Consider the following 19,113-nt stretch of genomic DNA (forward strand, 5'->3'; position numbering starts at 1 on the left):
GATACTGTAATTTTGGTCATGCACTACAAAAACAGCCTGACATAAAACACTGTTGTCCAAGAAAAAGCAGGTATAGATCAAGATTCCTGAACTTAGGGATGCATATGCAGATCTTCTAAAGTTGGTATAGTATTACCAACTTTCTTGCACATGTCAGATGAAAAGCTTATTTCCAAGGAGCAAACTGTTAGCCAGAAAGTAAGGCAAGAACTCTTCAAAGAAATGTCAGACATGCCAAAACAGAATTTTGACAGAGCCCATACTGCCTCAAATTACTGCATTTCACAAAATGGGCATTTACTATGCAAACAACATTTTAAAAACCCACAAAGAAAATACAGTGTCAATACCTGGCTCCTTATCTGATTTTAGGGTGCAATAATAATGATCTCATAATGGAACCTGACATCTCCAAACTGGAAGTCCATGCAGTAGAGCACGATTTACCAGGAGGGGGCAATGCAACTACACAGGCAGTTTGTCTATACCAACGAATTCAGGCCCTTCTTCCTACAGTGAAATATTCAAGATACAGATCCTCTAATTTTAAATTCCTAAAATATTATTACTATGTCTCATATTCAGAAGAAGATTGATAATACCTATATTAATTATTTCTTTCACAAAGAATTAGGTAGCCTGGTATCAGCTTAGAAAGAGAATCGGCAAGATTAATAAAGAGATTTTTGCTTTGTCCACACTAGAGATAAACCAGAAGTAGAACTTCTTACTCAGTACCAATCCAAGATGCAAGCAATTCAAATTAAGTAGATAAGAATAAGCTCCCCTTCTGTAAAAGAAATAAAGCCCTGGCAAAAATTGCCTGCAGGTACACCTACATTAGCATCTTGGTTCAGATCAGGAGTGCTCTTTTGAAGTGAATCATCCAAACCTCTCCACTTATCCAGTTTTGTTTCGTATTCTGAAGATGTCTTGGAGTGCCAACCACACCTTTTGGATGAAATTAAAAAGGCTGATGCACTCCAACCACAAGCAGGCACAGAGTCTAGACCTCAGCCAGTCCAAAGGAATTCCTCCTGTCTTTAAACACATGAAGTCTTCAGGTCCTCAGCACTTTAATTATTGTGCTCCACAATCTGCTTCTACAGGACTGTACTACTTGCCAGTATAGCTATAACCTACCACTTCAAAAACATCCATCTTAGGTTCTCATAACCAGGGACAGAGACACCATTTAATGAAGCTATCCTGAACTGTGGAGGTCCACAGAGAATGGGATTCCAGCACAGCCAATTTTTAGCTTCCTGAGCCAGACTCAGTTTTGCAAGTACAAATTCAAATGCCTTCTCATACTCAGCAGTTGTCTCCATGTTGCTGAATAGAATCACAGAATCCCATTAAAACAGCCAGGAGCAGGTCAGATTTCTTGTTTAAACTATCTAAACACCTACATAGTTGACAGTCTATATATATCTTTTAAACAAGGGTTGGGGGTGGGACAAAATCCTAGTTGCAAAATTCTCATGTAATTTTCTGTAGTTTGACCACATGTCATTTTCACCTCCTCAGTAAGACACAAACTGCAAGGTTCCTGCAACAACGACATTTAGAAGTCACCTATATGCCTTTTAAAAAGTAATCTTTTCTCTAATACTGCTGAGAATTAGAGTTTTTTGGCAGATGTCCTAAACACCGTTCCTGTTACAGTCTCGGTCAAAACTGTCTAGGCTCTGTGCCAGCATTGTAAGAACAAGCCCTCAATTTTAATTTAGGAAGTGGGGAGGGGGGGAAGTATATGCAACTTGTTCAGGAAGATTATCTAATGCATAAAATTCTACCAAAGAATATTAAATAGGTATATGCATACATACTTTACACAAGCAAAAATTACAAGACAGCAAGTCTGGTAAAAATATCAACTTATTTATGAATGCCCTGAGCTTCAATGCCTGACACTAATCTTGACATTATCAAGCTCCTCATTGTTTACTGGCTTCATCAAAACAGGGGGGGTGAGTTAAGGACAAAGTGACAACATTTCAATATTTTGGCCTTCAATTGTGTCACAACACTAATGTTTATCTAAATTTGTGTCTACTACCCTTCCCCCATCTGAAAGAGCTTGTTTTGGCTGCTGTTTTGTTGAAAACCACTTGGGATCATACATTTTTCCAACACAAGATCCAATTAACTAAGTGGGATTTTTTTGAAAGCTAAATGTGAGTCTTTTTTTTAATGCACTTGATGAACAATATGGCTACACCATCACCTGCAAAAGGAAACTTTTTTAGCTCACCTATTTTATAACTCATTCCTATTTATGCCTCCAAGGAACTAGGCAGAGGTTATAGACCCATACAAGGTAAAAAGCTTTGATCTTACAAATTTAACATGTTTTACCATGCAACCTTATTCAGTAATACAATCTACATTACATACTGTCTTGTGGCTGTGGAAGCTGTCAGTTTTATTTTGGACTTTAAAAAGCAGGACTTATTAAACATAACTTTCAGGTAACTGCCTTTTCTTTTTACTTGCTCATTCTGTTATAACTGCAACATCTCCAAAAAGTTCAACCCACACAGAGAAAATGGTGCATTGCTTTGTTTCCCCTAGTAGCAGCAGCAGCTCCTTTATTTTAAAAAGAAAATCCAGATTTTAAGAGTTGCACTGATTACTAAAGTTAAATGACCTAGATAATTTAATTGTAATCCTCTCTTCCTCAACAAAAAAATACTGCCTGCAGAACCTTAGAGATTAAAGGGGCATTTAAAATAAATCATTGACTCCCATACTAAGAAAAATTTGAGCAGTTAAGCAGTAGCTCAACTTTTGCTCACCTTTTATTTTTCTAGTATCTTTATTACTTACTCCACAAACAGTCTAAAACAGTTGGAAGTGCTGTGAGGTTTATCTTGGCATTCTCTGAAGGGTGGGAAAGAAACAGAAGAGAAATGGGGTTTATATGCCTTCCCCTCATCCCTCCTTATGGATTCATGTGTGGCTGAATCTTAGCTACCAATCCCTCCTTATAGCAGCACTAAACTCATTTGCACTTTGGAAAAGAGGGATAACGAGCATAATGTGACCTGGAAAGGTATTTGGAACTTTGTATTACTTGTTATGCAAACAGGTCATGGGATGCAAATCAACATTTGGTCCTGGTTGCATCCTCATTAAACGTTACCAGAATTTGGAAAAACCAGACTGGGTGTAGTTTTTCCATCACTGCTAAGTGAAAGGTTGAAACAGACTCAAGCAAGAGGTCATTTAAGGACAACTGGAATTTGACCCTGCACTTCCTGAAGAGCCAGAGCATTGGTTTCACTTCAACTCTGTGTCATACCCAGCTCTGGCCTGAAGAGCTGTTTTGAAATCCTCCTACTTCTGAAGCTCATGCTGCATATTCCATCTACATATATATATAAATGCACACAAGATCTTAGGAGGTGAAAATATGACAGAACAATATTGTCCACATACATTTCACTTTCTTTTATCTTCCAGTACTGTAAAGAAATTGCATACTTACTCTATCACAAAAGTATGATTTACATATTTGTAATTCCTGCAGAATTATAATTTTAACACTGATTTACAAAACATATTTATAGATCTACCTTTAAAGGCCCCTTCCAATCCAAATCATTCTATTATTTTATGATCTAGGTGGTTTTTAGTCACTAAGCTACTGCTCATGAGAGAATAATACATTAAAAAACAGGCTTCCATCTACCATGAATGAGTGTCAAACACATGTTTGAGAAAGCTTTAAAGGGAAATCTGAAAAATGTTATGGCCCCCAAACAGTACTCTTGAGAGAAAAATCCACCTGGGAATAATTTATGTCTCCTCTTCTGTCTACCTACGCCTAGACAAAGACCAAGAATGAGCCTCTTCAACAAAAAATGCCTTCAAACAACCCAGCTCTGGCTCCTGTTGTCTTCATGGGAGCTGCTGGATATTCAAATGCTTTAGAAGACGCCTTATATTCAAGTACCCAAGCATGGATTTAAGTGCTTTGCTCTTTGTTTACAGGTGGATTTTCAGATGATGTTTTCTTTCCTGAGATAACCTGGGGCTACAAAGAATTCTTTTGAAATGGTAGGAATGGGAAACAAGAGGGGGAGAGGGGCTTCTGCCCCCCAAACTCCAGTCTCCTGTTTCTACCTCTTCTAGCCGCCTCCTCTGCTCCTTCTGCTGCTCGATGCGTTTCTGCCTCTCTGCCAGCAGCTGCCTCTTGTACTCCTCCTGCTCACGGAGCTGCTGCTCCTGCAGCAGCTGCTGCCTCCGAAGGGCCTCGGACCGTTCCTTGTTTTCCTGCTGCAGTCTCAGGAAATCACGTCGAAGGGTTGATTCTCCAGGCACATTGACAATGGAACTGCAACAAGAGGAAGTTAAAGCCTTCTGTATGATAAAGCCTGATGGGCCATTAAATACCTTTGCCAAAGCAGGGGAACATTAATAAAATATACCATGATGTTAAAGTTTAATCTTGTTTCTTTTGGAGCAAAGACACTGGATGTATGTCAAATACACGCTCTCAGTGGAAGGCGTGAAATGAGGCCAAGCAAAGTAAGGAGGAATGCTAACACTGTGAAGACCCTGATCAATCATATTTGCCATAAATCCAAAGCTTGTTTGCTCTCAGTCATAGGAAGGGGAGCTTTCAAACCTTCAACAGTCACAGCATAGGTATTCAAACCCTTTGTGTGGTTTGTGCATTCACTTAATAAGAGACAGAAATTTAGCATGCTGATTTATAATCACAGACCTTTGGACTTACTCGGCATGGACTGCCCAAAGCCATCCCAAAAGCAATTATTACCTTGGCTCTCCTTCTTGTTCAGGCACTTCCTCCTCTTCTTCCTCACTTCCACTATATTCATACTCCGTCTCATCTGACAGGAAAGAAACAAAGGCCTGGATAGTACTTTAATTTAGGGCAGTGGGGAGTTGCAGTAGCACCTCAGTAAACCAGTTCCTGTTCCCTTCAGTGAGAAGATCCATCACAGACCCTAGAACTCATTCTATATATATAAGCTCATCTTCCCAGCAGCACAGTGGTTTGGAGAAGACTTCCAGCAAACTCTCTAAACAATACCAGGTTCTACATGTAAGACAAGACACCTGGAGAACTCCAGCACCACCTGAATAAGGAGAAAAGGCTGCCCAAAACATTTGCTTCACAGCTCTTGTGATAGGTTATTTCCTGTGAGTCTGATTTATGGCATCATTCCAGGAAATGAATCTACCACAGACTAAAGAAGGGAAAGGCATATATGCCAATATCCTCCTAAATACTGTTTAATACTTGTATGGAAGAGTGGACAGCAAGTGAGCAGATTTAATCTATCAGAAAATACAGCACTTGAAATTTATACTTTCTCTGTAAAGGACAGAACAAAATGGAGCCTTCTGATAGTCAAACTATGAATTAAAAAAGAACTTTATAAGGATTTGGGCTACAGGAGCTTCTTTTGGGGTGGGTATTTAGAATGCAAAGCAGGACAAAAATATGCATTTTTGATAAGTGGCAAAGACTTGATTTTTAGAAGCTGCATACCTTTCTCTCCTCTCTTCTTCCTGGTCCTGTCTATATGGTCCTTAAGCTGGATTCGGACTTGCCTTTCATTTGGCTGGTCACGTATAAAGGGATGTTTCAACAGCTGTTCTGTAGAAGGTCGCTGCATGTAATTCTTCACTAGACAACCTTCTATAAAGCTGAAAAACTTTTTTGACCTGAGAAAGCAGGAAGGGAAAAAAAGCAAAAGATGAGAGGTAAAACTCAGCTGAAACATTTTTCCTGTCCTTCCTCAAATTAATTACCTCCAAGAGCATCATGTCCCAGAGAACAGTACAAGTGCTGCCTGCAAGTGTACCTCCTAAACATATCTGAGTGTGTTCCAGCTGAGCACTGGGCTGGAGTGACACAGGGCTGGAGGGACACAGGGTGACATGAACATTCCTGGAGCACTCAGGCACAGCCTCACTGCAATGTGCCCTGTTTCAGAGGGATAACTGCTCTGAAAATCAGGATCTATGGGTGAGGTAAATCATGTAAACCCAGCCTAGCTGCTTCTGGATCAGAGCTGAATAGAATCTAGCCTGCTTGGAGGAGGCAGCTCTGGTGTACCTCCACTTACCCGTGCTACAGATAGCCATTCCCAAAGTCAGGAGAACTGTGTCAGAACATTCTCCTGACACAAGCAGCACCACACTGCTTTTGCATGCACCTGGGCTCACAGAGTTAGATCTGCCAGAATTTAAGATTATTTTATCCTTTACCTTAAGACACAAAAAATTTTTTACAGAACTAGAGGTGGGTGTTGGTCAGTGCTTTTCTGTTCAACACAGGCACTTAGAGACTCTGACATAATTTAAGGGCATGAACTAAACTAAACCCCCCTGCACACAGAATAAACTGACAGGGTATGGTAGTTAGCTAAGCTGCAGCACCACCTTTCCAAAATTTGCACTTCATTTGAACTCTTGAAAGGGGATCTCTCCAGAAAGAAGTCACCAAACAAGCCACCTGCCAAAATCCAACAGTGGAAATACTCAAAACTGCAATGAGGCACTGAACAGGTTGCCCAGAGAAGTTCTGGATACTCCATCCCTGGAAGCATGCAATGCCAGGTTGGATGGGTTTCTGAGCTACCTGAACTAGTGGATGGCATCCCTGTCCATGGCAGGGTTTGGAGCTAGATGGTTGTTAAGGTCCCAACCCAAGCGTTCTATGACAATTGCACAACTTTGTCATCATTTGGCCTAACTTCTCATAACCTGCAACTGAGCAAGCTATCAGAACAGCTGAGTGACAGCAACACTGCCTTGGACCAGAGCTGCTTTTTAATTGGTACATGCTCTCAACCTGTTCCAGTGCTTGGACAGCAAACATCCTCACTACATGCTTAAGAGGAAAAAAAATTCTTTCCATCCATCAGTTCACTTCCTTACTGTAATAAAAAAGGCTGAATCCAACATAACTTGGATGTTCAGAATTTTTATTCCTCACACCTTGAATGTTATTCTTTCATATAAAAAGGTCAATGAATGGCTAATGCAAATGGCATATATGCATCTCTATTCTGTTAATATATGCAGAAGGCAAGTAAGAGAGCAATGCCTTGAGTATACAAGTGCATAAATAAGTCAATCCAGGTAAAGACCAAGCCCAGCAAGCAAGACATGTTTATACTATGTTGATATTGAATACACAGTCCAATCACTTCATTATTTTGACAGGATCACAGCCTCCCATGATCCGATTCTATCAATAAGAAACCTCTTTCTACAGAGTATTTTTGTTTCATATGTGTCAGTTGTAACCAGTAACTGGGAGGAAATCCTCTGATACTAATGGATTCTTCTCAGCTGGCAAGAAGCAGGCACTCAATTCCAACCGTTTACAATAATTATAGTAAAAGCCTTCATTAGTTTTAATAGCTCCTTTCTATTTAGCAACTAGAACACCATAGCACTGTTCTGTTTCTGTGTTATGATACATCTGAGAAAACACACTGCATATTAAGAGTGCTACAGGAGTCTATATTTTAAAACATGGATTCATTTGTCACCTTAATACAGATGCTGCTCTACTGAAAAAGAAAAACCAAAAACTTTGGTATTTATTTTCACACAATTTGAGATGGAATTTCTCTGGGACAAACAGAACTAAATAATGCATGCATTTTATTTCATCCTTTGATTCAGAGGCACAAAAGATAACAGAGATTTTGCTAACTTAAATTGCTTTACAATTCTGTGGAAGGGGTAACAAAACTACGTGATATGAGAAAACTTCAGGCTACACAGGACAAGATATAATTAATACATACCATTTCTTGGATTTTAACCGTGGGGGAGGGTTCCTGGGTATCAGAAAGAGTGCCCTCATGGGGTGCATGTCACAAAGTGCTGAAGGGAAGAAAACAAAAGCAATCAGAGACATAGAGACACTGGTTTAGCTGCTCTCTGTCAATGCCATGACTTCAGCTTCCACAACAACTCCCACCATCCTAAACATCCATGCAGTAGGTGTAGACAGCAACACAGCTAAATGGAATTAGGCCAAAATGACAACAATTCCATAGCTCAATGTGCCAATGGCAGCCCAAAAAGATAAAGAGGTCAAAGCATGGATCAGCCTCCAGAACTGACCAAGATGGGAACATCTGAGCATGGCCTTCCTCCAGCCCCAAGTCATCTGACTTACTTTCTGGTCAACAAAATACTGGGAGATGATGATGGTGGAAAGGAACAATGATGGTGGAAAGGAACAATACAATCTTCCTTTACCTGCCCTTCCTTCCTCTACCTGCCCTTCTCTACCATTATTGAGGGTGCTTCATTTTAACTCTACAGACCTGATATTTTTGTACTTCAAGGCATGACAGTTTTGAAGCATGGGAGGGTCTGTATCACTCAAAAGGACTGTCTGCAGAACTGAAATGCAAACTCCTAACTTTTGTCAAAAGAAGTCCTGTTTGTTTCAGTGGACATTTAGTGGGAGTCCAGGATCAACATTGGACAGCTTTTCCTCCTGTTCCATAGTAAAGCAATATGGCAGAGCCAACACAGGGAAACAAGGGAGCAGGGAGAGAGACAGCCCAAGAAAGGTCTCTAGGAGCAATGTTCTAACCATCTTCCTATGTTTGATCTCTTACACCCTCAGTCTCAGCCTGAGTGACCACTGCAGGATGAGGTGACATTTACCACACAACAGATATTCAGGAGAAACAGACTAGTGGGAAGAGAATTCTAGCTCAAAAATAAGGGGCATCAGTCTTGGCAAAGAAGCCCCTTGGATGCCTATGGATCCCTGCAGACCACCAAAGAATCCATAGAGATGGACTCTCAGCTGCCACTGGAGGAGGAGGAGGTAGAGTCCATGTACCAGAGGACAAGAGCTGTTCTGCACTTACAGAGGATCTTTGCTAACATCTTAAATGCTACTCTTGTGCTTTTACACAAAGAAAGGCCAAGCTCTGTTTGGTTTAGAAATGAACAAAATATTGTCCAATTCTAAGCTTATAAAGCCATACAGGCAACCCAATGCACTGAACAAAAAGGGATGGCAAAAAAGAGGGAGTTCACTTAATTCAGTGCTGGCTAAAGTGTCCTGGGAGCAGCTTTCACTTGGACATTCATGCAAACGTGCAATTAGGAAGGAAAAAGAAAACAACCCCAAACTATCAGGCCTCCTAAAACATGAATCAACACATGACCATTGTGATTTGACTTTTAAATCTTGCATTAAAGTCAGTAAGAACAACAAGAAAATCAGGCAGTAGCTACAACAAAATGACCAATTTTTACCTGGGATATATAAATACTTTATTTCGACAAGATTATTTCAAAGACATTTCAAGCTGGGCTGTGTTGTGGTCATAGATTTTTATGTGCAAAAAAATTTAACTTGATCTTAGGTACCTTAGGCTCTTATTTTTTAAATACAGAGCTCCAGCTGAGGGTGAGGGTAAGTATATTTGCAAGATCAATAAGGACTTTCATAAAAATTATCATTAAAAGTCATAACACCATGCCTAACTTCTTTTCTTTTCAAAGGTTTCTGTCCTCCTCACACATCTGCTGTTTGCCTTTATATTCTGAAAGAACTATGTGAAAGGAAAAGAGCCTATTAAAAAGTTGAGCATTTTTGGTTTCCAGGTTTTCCTCTCAAATCCAAACTAACTGATAATGATCCCTGCTTGAGAATAACTAAGTTCAGTGCTTTGTCCTGAAGAAGGATTTACAGTTTAAGCCATGTCACTGCTAAGGAAGATTAACACCACCCACTGATGAGTGGAAACAAAAGGAGAAGCAATGTTAGCATTATCCAGACCGACAGAAAGCCAACACAGAAATAGCTGCTACAAATGCTTTTTTCATTAAGATCTGTTTCCTCAAGGCCCCACTGACCCTCTCCCCAGCTGAGGTTTCAGTATTCCAGGCCAGTCCATAGACAAAGTGGGACACAGTTCCAAAACACAATATACTACCAATAGGAAGGAAGTCAGACACTCGATTAGCTTCCAAATATTCCTGCTATAGAAATTAAATTACTGCAGTCTGCACTGTAGTGTTTAAACACAACCCTATCTTTATCAAGAGCATTGCTATTTATGGGATTTCATATTTATAGAGCAGGCAAAACCAAAGAGAACAGAAATAACATGGGGATATTTTCAGAAACCTCAAAACTAGGCTTAGATATACGTTTCAGCCTTAAAACGAGCCCACTGGAGAAGCACAGGGATCACTTACGGGGAGCTCCTTCTGCCATCTCTATGGCCGTAATGCCGCAGGACCAAAGGTCACTCTGCAGAAAAACAGACACACCATATGTTAGTAGGTGGATTTACCCATTCACACACTAAGAGAGCACTATTTAGAGAGGCCCTGTAGGTGAGGCTGAAACCAAATACCACGGCTATTTAAATAATATAAGCCTCTTTCATCTTGTAACTGTATCATAAAATCCGACTTTTCACATAATACGTATGTATATGCAGAAACACACGCACATATTCTTACTGAGTAAGCAAACAACCCTTTCCAACAGCACATAAAAATGCATTCACATTATGACAATGGGAAATACATTTGCCAGAAATCTAAGCCTACGAAACAACAGAATTTTCAATATTCCCTTGTCAACAAAGAACTGAACAAGGGCATTCCCAGGGTGTGCAGAGATGCAGTTATAAAAGCAAAAGCTCAGCTCAAATTTAAAGTGGCCAGACTTGTTGAAAACTGCAAGGAAGGGTTCTTCAGGTACATAAACAAACAAGCAAGAACAAAAGGAAAATAGAGGCCCACTGAAAGGGGAGGTGTATTAGTCACTAACACCACTGAAAAGGCAGAGGTTCCCAAAACTTACACCTCTGTCTTTACCACAGACTCCCAAAATTTACACCTCTGTCTTTACCACAGGCATTACTTATACCCAAAGCCAACATTCCTCCTTTAGCACCTCAGCTTTGCTTAAAACACTACAGAAAAAGAGCCCTTCAGTGGCAACTTTTCAAGATACCACCTCTGGCCAGCACCTCTGACTCAGGAGAGACCAAACAAGAGCCAGGAAGATCAAACACAGGGAAGAGATGGAGGAGTCCTGGCAAGGAACCAACTTCAGAGAGTGACACAGCTTAATGGGCAAAGTATTGGAGGAGACCGCTGTTGAAGAGAGCTGTTCTTGAGCAAAGCAGTCTTCATTTCTGGTCATAATTGTGATTTTTTTTAAAATTACTTTAATGAGCAAATATGCTCTTCATGCACTACAAGCAAAGAAGCATTTCTAAAGATCATATTTTCAGACCCAGCAAGGCACTCCTCTCTTAGTCAAATGCAGCCATCTAAGCTAAAGTGCACACCCCCATGATCTTAGAGAACCTTTCAAACAATAATTTTTTGTGAACAACCATCCTACAGGCTCCACCAGGAACAATAAACAGGTATTCTCAGAGGAGAGGAGAGTTATTTTTCACATCACTACTGCATTAACAAATGTTGCAGGGAGCTTTTCTGCTTAATTAAATCATTTAATAGCAAACCTTCCTTACTAATAATAACAACTCTATCTGGAAAGATATAAAACATTAGCTTTAGTACAATGAGATGCTGAATGTAAAAAGGAATTAAATCAAGAGAAATAGGATCAATCTGATCAATCTTAGTCAAAATGTCAAATAATCTGGGTGTTTTACGAAGATTTAGACACACACAAATGTACTGATAGCTAACACTATCAGTCTCAGCAAAATGATATAATTGATATTCAGCTCTATAATTCATTGTAATGCCTTAATCTCTGGCTTTCTGATATCCTTGTTGCCCTTGGTTAAAGATGGAACAATACATTAGTCCAAATAAAGGTTTCTTAAAAACCAAGAAAGGTTTCTTTCCCTGTGCTCTCATTAAAGTCAGCTGAGAGGAACTTTCAAGATTACAGTATGCTTTCACTAGATATATTTAACTTTAAGTACATATACCTAATATTCTTAAGGGTAGTGCAAATACCATCAAGCCAATTATGGTTTTGCAGTAATTAAATCCTTCGTTTGCAGCAAGTTACGTAAAGAATGATCTTTGTTAAGAAATGTTGTGATGGATAAATTTCATGTATATGCATCCTGAAATCAGAAGTAGTTGAAAGAGTTCCTTCTGTACTTCAGTGGCTCTCCAGACGGTGGTTCTATTTAAGGCAACATCTAAAATGTATTGTTCTGGGTTACCACAATAACTGGCACATCGTGTAACAATTTAAAGTACAATCATTATGCAAATCGAAAACACCAGCATTTCCAGGTAAACTCTTTTTTGCCTTCTCTAAGCACCTATAGCACCCTGAAGTCCTGTATTTACATCTCAAAACTACAATAATACAAGCAGCAGAAAGTGTTAAAGGTCACAATTTGATAGTATCCTTACCTTGTACTTTGGTAATAAGAATGTAACTACACAAAACAGTTATTACTCCTATAAAGCATAAGAAATCTCAAAAACTGCCATAGTCCATGAACATTTATATTGCAAGTGTGTGTTTTGGGTTTTTTTTTTGAACAGGACTCTTACTCTGTAATCATATGTAGCATCTGGATTCTCATCACAGGCAATAACTTCTGGAGCCATCCAGTAGGGAGTCCCAATGAAAGTGTTTCTCCTGCCAACTGTCCTGTCCAGCTGAGCACTCACACCAAAATCCACTGTGGGTGGAAAAAGAGCAAAATTAAATAAGAGGGGGAAAATAACACAATGATTACTTTTGCAAAGTGATTTGAAAACAAAGGCCTGTAGATGGAAGGACCATGCTGAAGAGAAATAAGATGATTAATCCTGAGGCAAGTGAGCCCTCGTGGTTCACACACAATGTGCTTGGGCACAAGTGTCAAGGGACACAGCAGCACACAATCACCTCTCCTGTACCCCCTCACTGGTGTGCCTGGACAGGAGGAGAGCACAGCTGCAGAAGTACTGCCTGGGAGGCTGAGAAAGGGCTGTTTAGACCCTTCCCACATGGTGAAGGCAAGCACCTCTGCCTATACAAAAAACAGCCACTTCCCAAAGGTACCTCTCATGCTATGGGGAAATGGCATGCATCAACACACCCCTTTCAGCTCACCGCATTTTCTGCTCTAAAATTGGACAGCAAAAATAACCTGTTGTTCAGCTAGCTGCTCTCTGCTCTAATGCACAGAGCAGAAACATCAATGAGAGCAAAATATGAGAATTATTCAGGAAGTGCTAACTTTGGGCACACATGCACACAGGCTGGGAAAGAGATGCCCATTTCATTACAAAGCAATTACATTACAAAGGTGTTTTCTGCCTTTCATTTTGCCCTGCTCATGACCACAGTGCTGTATGTCCCTCTATACCAGTAACTGCATCTGCCCTAAGAGGGCTGTGTCAGCCTCACTGCACCCACCATCTGAGTGGCACTGAGGAACTGGTGGAGGCCAGCTCAGTGGAAGCAGTGGTTTGGAAGCTACTGTGCTCCATTTTGGACCAAATGAAGGAAAGCTCTCCCTAGTGCTTCCTCCTCCAGCAGCCGGGACAACTTCCCATGCCTCATGCTGCAGGAAGGTGTAATGCAAAGCAGAAGGGATGTGGGCTGGGTGGGAGGGCTTCAGCATGGCTCTATATTTAACCAAAAAAAGGTGGCGAGTGTAGCGTGATACAAACACAGAAGGTTGACATGTGCACTAACTGAAAGAGACAAATTAGAGAGGAAATAAAAAAAGAGTATGTCCACTTGGCAGGAGAGAAGAGGCCAAGGATGAGCACGATTTTCAGCAGGCATGCCAGAGCTGGAACTGTGGTTTGAATTCGATGCCACAGCTCCCTTGAGAATGCTGTCCAGATCATATTTTTGTGTCCAGAACCTGAACAGCAGGTGCTATTTTAATTAAAGCTAAATACAAGAGAGACTCCTGTCACTTCCCGAGTCCAGAATAAAGTGAATCAGAACAGACTCAAGTTACACACAGCTCAGTAGGGGAAACAAAATGATCCCTGCACTGATTCTGGCATGAAAACCAACATCTCCAAACCAAATTCAACAACAACCTGTGCTCCATCCTCTCCAAGCAGGAGGAAATACATACAGGCTGTCAATCCACATGGAACCACTGACAGAGTTGCAGGGCTCTTAAAAGATGAAATAATTTGGGAACATCATAAAACCAAAGGCTGAACAAATGAGGAAATGGACATGTGTGCCTACTTACCAAGTTTCACTTCTGCATTCTCTGTTAATAACACATTTTGCCCTTTGATATCCCTGTGAATCACATGATGGGCATGAAGATGTGCCAACCCCTGCATTAAGGAGAAGAGAGGAAGGAGAGAATGTTCAGAGTTAGGCTCTTGGCTCAGCAACAGACTGCCCATACCCAGCCAGCCCCAAAGGTCACAGCACTGTGCCTTGACCTCTTGCAACTGGGTGCAGTGGGACCTGCAGCACACCACCCACACAGCTTTTGGTGATGGAGCAGAGACACAGGCTCAGATCAGGCTCACACATCACCTAAATACAGCCCAACATCTGCACTGTGCAAACACCTCCCAGCTGTCCTGTGAATAAAGTTCAGCTCCCACAAAGTCTCCAAGTAATTACATTCTAAATGACATCATTGTCAGTGTATGCCACTGACTTCTGATGTGCACAGGGTCACACAGAATTCAGCTGGGAAGGAAGTGGAAGGAGAAAGGAGGCAGCACCCACATGTATATATGCACCCCGAGAAGGAGGTGGGGGGTGATGGACTGGCAGTCATGTTTGAGGGCAAGGGAGGACAAATTACAAAGACATGCTCTACTGCAAAAGTGCAGTTCTCTTCTCTAGCCTCCATAAACATGAAACCAGATAAATGTACCTCAGGAAAAAAAAAAAGCAAAGTGAAAAAAAAAGCATAAGCCTTATACTTTTCCAAAGGAAACAAAACCTCCTGGCATATGGTGCTTTTTGTTGAGACAGCACCTGGATACATGCCCCAAAGCATTAGCCATGTGGAGGGAGGGCCGAGAAAGACATATGTTGCATTTTACTCTCTAATGTAATTGGGAGAACAACAGGCAACCCTCTTAGCAACTGCCTGTATTTTGGGTTCTCCTCAGTTTTCTGCTCGGAAAATTGTAGTCTCCAGTGGGATCATCTTGCCTGTTCGTGTTGCCCTCACAGTCTTTTAATGTTTTGTGAAAAATAAAGGAATAGAACCTTTACAGCTGCAAGAGGTTAAGAGAGTAGTGGTTGCTGTAAAGAAGTATTTCTTAACACATGTTCTTCATTAACTGATCATTGACCAGTTTTCCTACATAACCATTGGGCTGTTTTCCTTTTTTTAAAATAGGTAAGGAGTGTGACAAAAAACCACTATCTACAGCTTCCCTTCCAAAGGTCACAAGCAAATCAAGTGAACAGCTGATGTCCCTGAGACCCTTCACTGACTGCTAATGCTAAGTGTGGTCTTATTTTTCACAGGAATGAAGGCTTTTCCACAGCTTCACACAGGATATTTTTTAAAGCCTTCTGCTACTCCAACCAAGCCAGAGAGATAATCATCTGTTCTCTCCAGAGTACCATTTAACCCAACTGAAAAAACAGATTTGGGGTTGCAAAGGCCTAGCAGGAGACAGAGGGGCACATCTCCACTCTCCTGCAGTCCCCTGACCTTTCCAACTACACAAGGATTCACTGGGCCAACCTTCACCTGTGTCTCCACCTACACCAATCTTTGGCACTTTAGCTCCTTTTAACTTTGTGTTACACCACCTGTCTCCTCCACCTCTGACAAACTTTCTGTTGAATCAGGGTTTGAAACATCTCATTGCAATGTGAGTTTAGCACTCCTTTTTTCCAGATATTCCAGCTCCTGATGGTCAGTAATTAACAGTCCTTTCTCACTGGAATGAGAAAATAGTTCTCCCTCTTTCTGAGGTAAATATTTTTTTCCTCTTCTCAGCAAGTGTTTGACTGCTTTATCTAAGGAGGATCTAGGATGAATGCAACATAGCATAGAATACCTCTGAGCCCACATGTCTCTCAAGTCAAGGGTAAGATGCTCCTGCAGAAATTAGCTTTCCTCATATTAAAGCATGCTAACCATTTGTTTTGAAATACAACTTCTCCTTTGTAAACAACTTAAAATGTGCCAGTCAAACACCAGCAGCTGGACTGTCCTCTAGCATTTGAAATTAGAGCAAGAGACCAGAACAGCGTGCCTCCCTCCATCCTCATCTTAAAAATTGCCAAGGCAGAGCAAATGTGTAACGCAGACAACAGCAACATTGATTTATGCAAGAGCCAGTGCTCATTTCCTTTAACATAAAGCCCTTCAGAACTTCATTTATGATTAAGCAATTGAACAAACATACTGTGTAGTGGTATGGGTAGGAGGCAATTTGTTTTACAAAGAAGCACGAGGAAAACCATCCCAGATTTACTTAGTGAAGCAAAACAAATGCCAATTCAAAAAGCACTTAAACTGTACCAACTGGAAATTAAATATTAAGAGTAATTAGCTTAAGTTGCAATTTTAGAACAACTGGTAAGCTGCAGACCTCTTCCTGAAAAACTTCTGTAGCACTGCCTGCAAGCACGGCACAGGCACAGCCACACGTGACAGAGCTGCTTGCTCTAGACAGACTGCAGGACAACACAGGATGAGAGCACATCACAGCACACAAGTCCTGACTGCTGGCCTGAGCCAACAGCTCTTCCTCCATGGACTTGATTAGGAAAGAAAAAGGCAGCTGCAAGCATATTTAGAAAAGCCCATTCTGTACCCTACCGTGCTACAACACTGTTTCAGCCCCAGGTCTCAGGGACACTGTTTCACAGCTTCTGCAGCAGGCAAGGTCACTGGCTCCTCTATTGGCTTCTCATGACTAGAAATTGCAATTTTCTGCAAGGCTTCTGCTACAATACAGCACAACTGACACCAAGTTAAATGATGTGGAGCAGACATCTATCTGCTCCTACGCACTCTCCAAGTGATGACATGGCTAATGGGATTGCTCAGAAACAGCTTCTTGCAGAACCTCAAGCTAGGCTGCATTTCTGTCAGCCTGTTTCTGCGTGGGGCAGGCTGCTTTTCTTACCCGGAGAATCTCTCTGGAGATATAGGCTATCCAATCTTCTTTCAGGGTATTCCCTTTTGTGTTCTTCACAAGGTCTGTGATAGAGCCAGCTCCACAAAACTCCATAACAAGCTGCAAAACAAATATCCGTGCACAACCAACATTAAACACAGATCTCAGCTGTATAGCAAAGCAAAATAATCAGGTTACAGCATTAATTTGGGAAGCTCTTGTGAAGTAGAGAATGTATTTTACATCTCTGCCTGGAAAATGGATTCAACCAAATGTCTTCAATGTGTGTTAGACATATATGGAATATGTCTCACATTAGTTACCACATTTTCAAGGACTGATTTAATCACTGTAATTTAATGCTGGGAATCTGGATTTGCTCAGCTATGCAAAATACATTAGCAGTAAGAGCACATCCAATGCTGAAGGAATCAAACTCATCACATCACTGCAACACTTCTTATCCTTTAACTTCCATGTATTTATGGAAGAACGTGCTCCCTGCCATTTCAACCCCAAACTTCAGTTCTCTAGAGAGTGTAGATGAGGTGGGATGAAAAATGTAACGGGTACAATCTCAAATGCAGCTTTCTTTTTACAGTCACATATTCTTACTGCTCAGCTGTCTTGTTCCTATGAAACATGTTACTATCCATCTGGGAAAAAAAAAGTTACTTAAAGAACAAATCCACTGCTTATAGCAAATCTTGGTTCAGACATCTCCTTAAGGATGTGTGATTAGCCTCTGTGATTCACTTATCTAGCAGTGCAGGCAAGCACCAAACTCCTTTAGTCTGTCATTCCATAAAGTGGTATTTCTCTCATTATCAATCTATATCCAATAGGGAAACACTTAGGAATATGTTTGAAAAACATCTGCTTACCCACAGTTGGTCATCATGTCCTGGAGGACTTTTCTTAATGAAAGCACCATAATAAGTTGCAATATTTCTATGATGAGAATATTTCTTTAGCATATTAATCTCCAGCTTGATTTCTTCTTCTTCATCCTTTGGAGAAAAAAAAAAACAAACCCCCATATGTTTAACATGCCCCATGCATTATTGATTTATTCCTCACTTTCACAAAAGTACATTTTTTCTGAACTTCAATTTATACCAGCACCATGTTCAGTAAACCCCTCTGATGTTCATGCCATCAAAATCCTGTCTATTGAGATGGTCTAAAACAAGTCTTTCCCAGGTTTTTAGTAGCGCAAAGAAACAAATAAAAGATGCAATGGATTTGACCCAGTGATGGAACATGACATAATCTGTTTCAAAAACCCAACGCTTGTAGCAGCTTAAGTAAATCCATAGCTAGCAGGCTGGGAATTTATGACAGAGGAATATTATTTCCATCTTCCTCAATTTTTGTCCTTTAATTTTATTAATTTTAACCAGTTCTATTAAAATGCCAGCCAGTGGCTTTGTTAAACCACCTGCCAAAGCAGGTTCCCATCTTGGTGCCAGCATTGGACTGACACAGGAAAACAGAGGTGGAGATCAGGAATTCCCCTTACTGCAAGAACAAGGCATTTGCCTCGTGCACAAGCTTCCTTCTCCTCCTCCATCTGCCTCTGTGGAGGAAGAGCAAGTGCATCAGGAAGAATGGGCCAGGAGCCCAGGCAGTAAACAGGATGCTGAGACACAAAGGCGGAGGAAGGATTTCCCCTGGCTCCCCCCGCTCCAGCAAGGTGCCAAGCAAAGAGCAGCTCAGGTGAAGGGAGGTCATCCCTCCAAAGAGCTGAAATGGGTAACATAATGAAACCACTCCTTAAAAGACCCACAACCTGCTTTTGAAGTGACAGTAGGACAAGCTGCATGGAAGGATCCACACGCTTTGAGGTGCTGTGTGAGCAGGCAGACAGCAGATACAAAAGAAGGAGAGGACACCAACCCACCCCCAACTCGCTCTTCCCACACCTAGACAGCAGGAGTCTTCTTCAAACACCTAGCAAGGCAACAAATTAAAAGGCAGGTGGATACTCCTTTTTGCTCCATAATTTTATATCCAAGCAGAAAAACATCTACCTTAAATTGATTCCAGGAAGAA

General features: G+C 41.0%; 1 protein-coding gene across 1 annotated transcript in view; it reads right to left on the minus strand.

The window, feature by feature from the left end:
• Positions 1 to 19,113, minus strand: part of MAP4K4 (mitogen-activated protein kinase kinase kinase kinase 4) — a 166,535-nt gene that overhangs the window by 40,781 nt on the left and 106,641 nt on the right. Inside the window, exons 4-12 of the mRNA XM_054518253.1 lie at positions 17,943 to 18,068; positions 17,068 to 17,178; positions 14,196 to 14,286; positions 12,541 to 12,671; positions 10,231 to 10,285; positions 7,803 to 7,881; positions 5,528 to 5,703; positions 4,790 to 4,862; positions 4,132 to 4,342 (exon numbers count right to left, since the gene is read on the minus strand). Of these exons, the coding sequence (XP_054374228.1) occupies positions 4,132 to 4,342; positions 4,790 to 4,862; positions 5,528 to 5,703; positions 7,803 to 7,881; positions 10,231 to 10,285; positions 12,541 to 12,671; positions 14,196 to 14,286; positions 17,068 to 17,178; positions 17,943 to 18,068 (1,053 nt within the window). The remainder of the gene's footprint in view (positions 1 to 4,131; positions 4,343 to 4,789; positions 4,863 to 5,527; positions 5,704 to 7,802; positions 7,882 to 10,230; positions 10,286 to 12,540; positions 12,672 to 14,195; positions 14,287 to 17,067; positions 17,179 to 17,942; positions 18,069 to 19,113) is intronic.

Source organism: Molothrus ater, chromosome 2, assembly GCF_012460135.2.
Source record: "Molothrus ater isolate BHLD 08-10-18 breed brown headed cowbird chromosome 2, BPBGC_Mater_1.1, whole genome shotgun sequence".
Lineage (NCBI taxonomy): Eukaryota > Metazoa > Chordata > Aves > Passeriformes > Icteridae > Molothrus > Molothrus ater.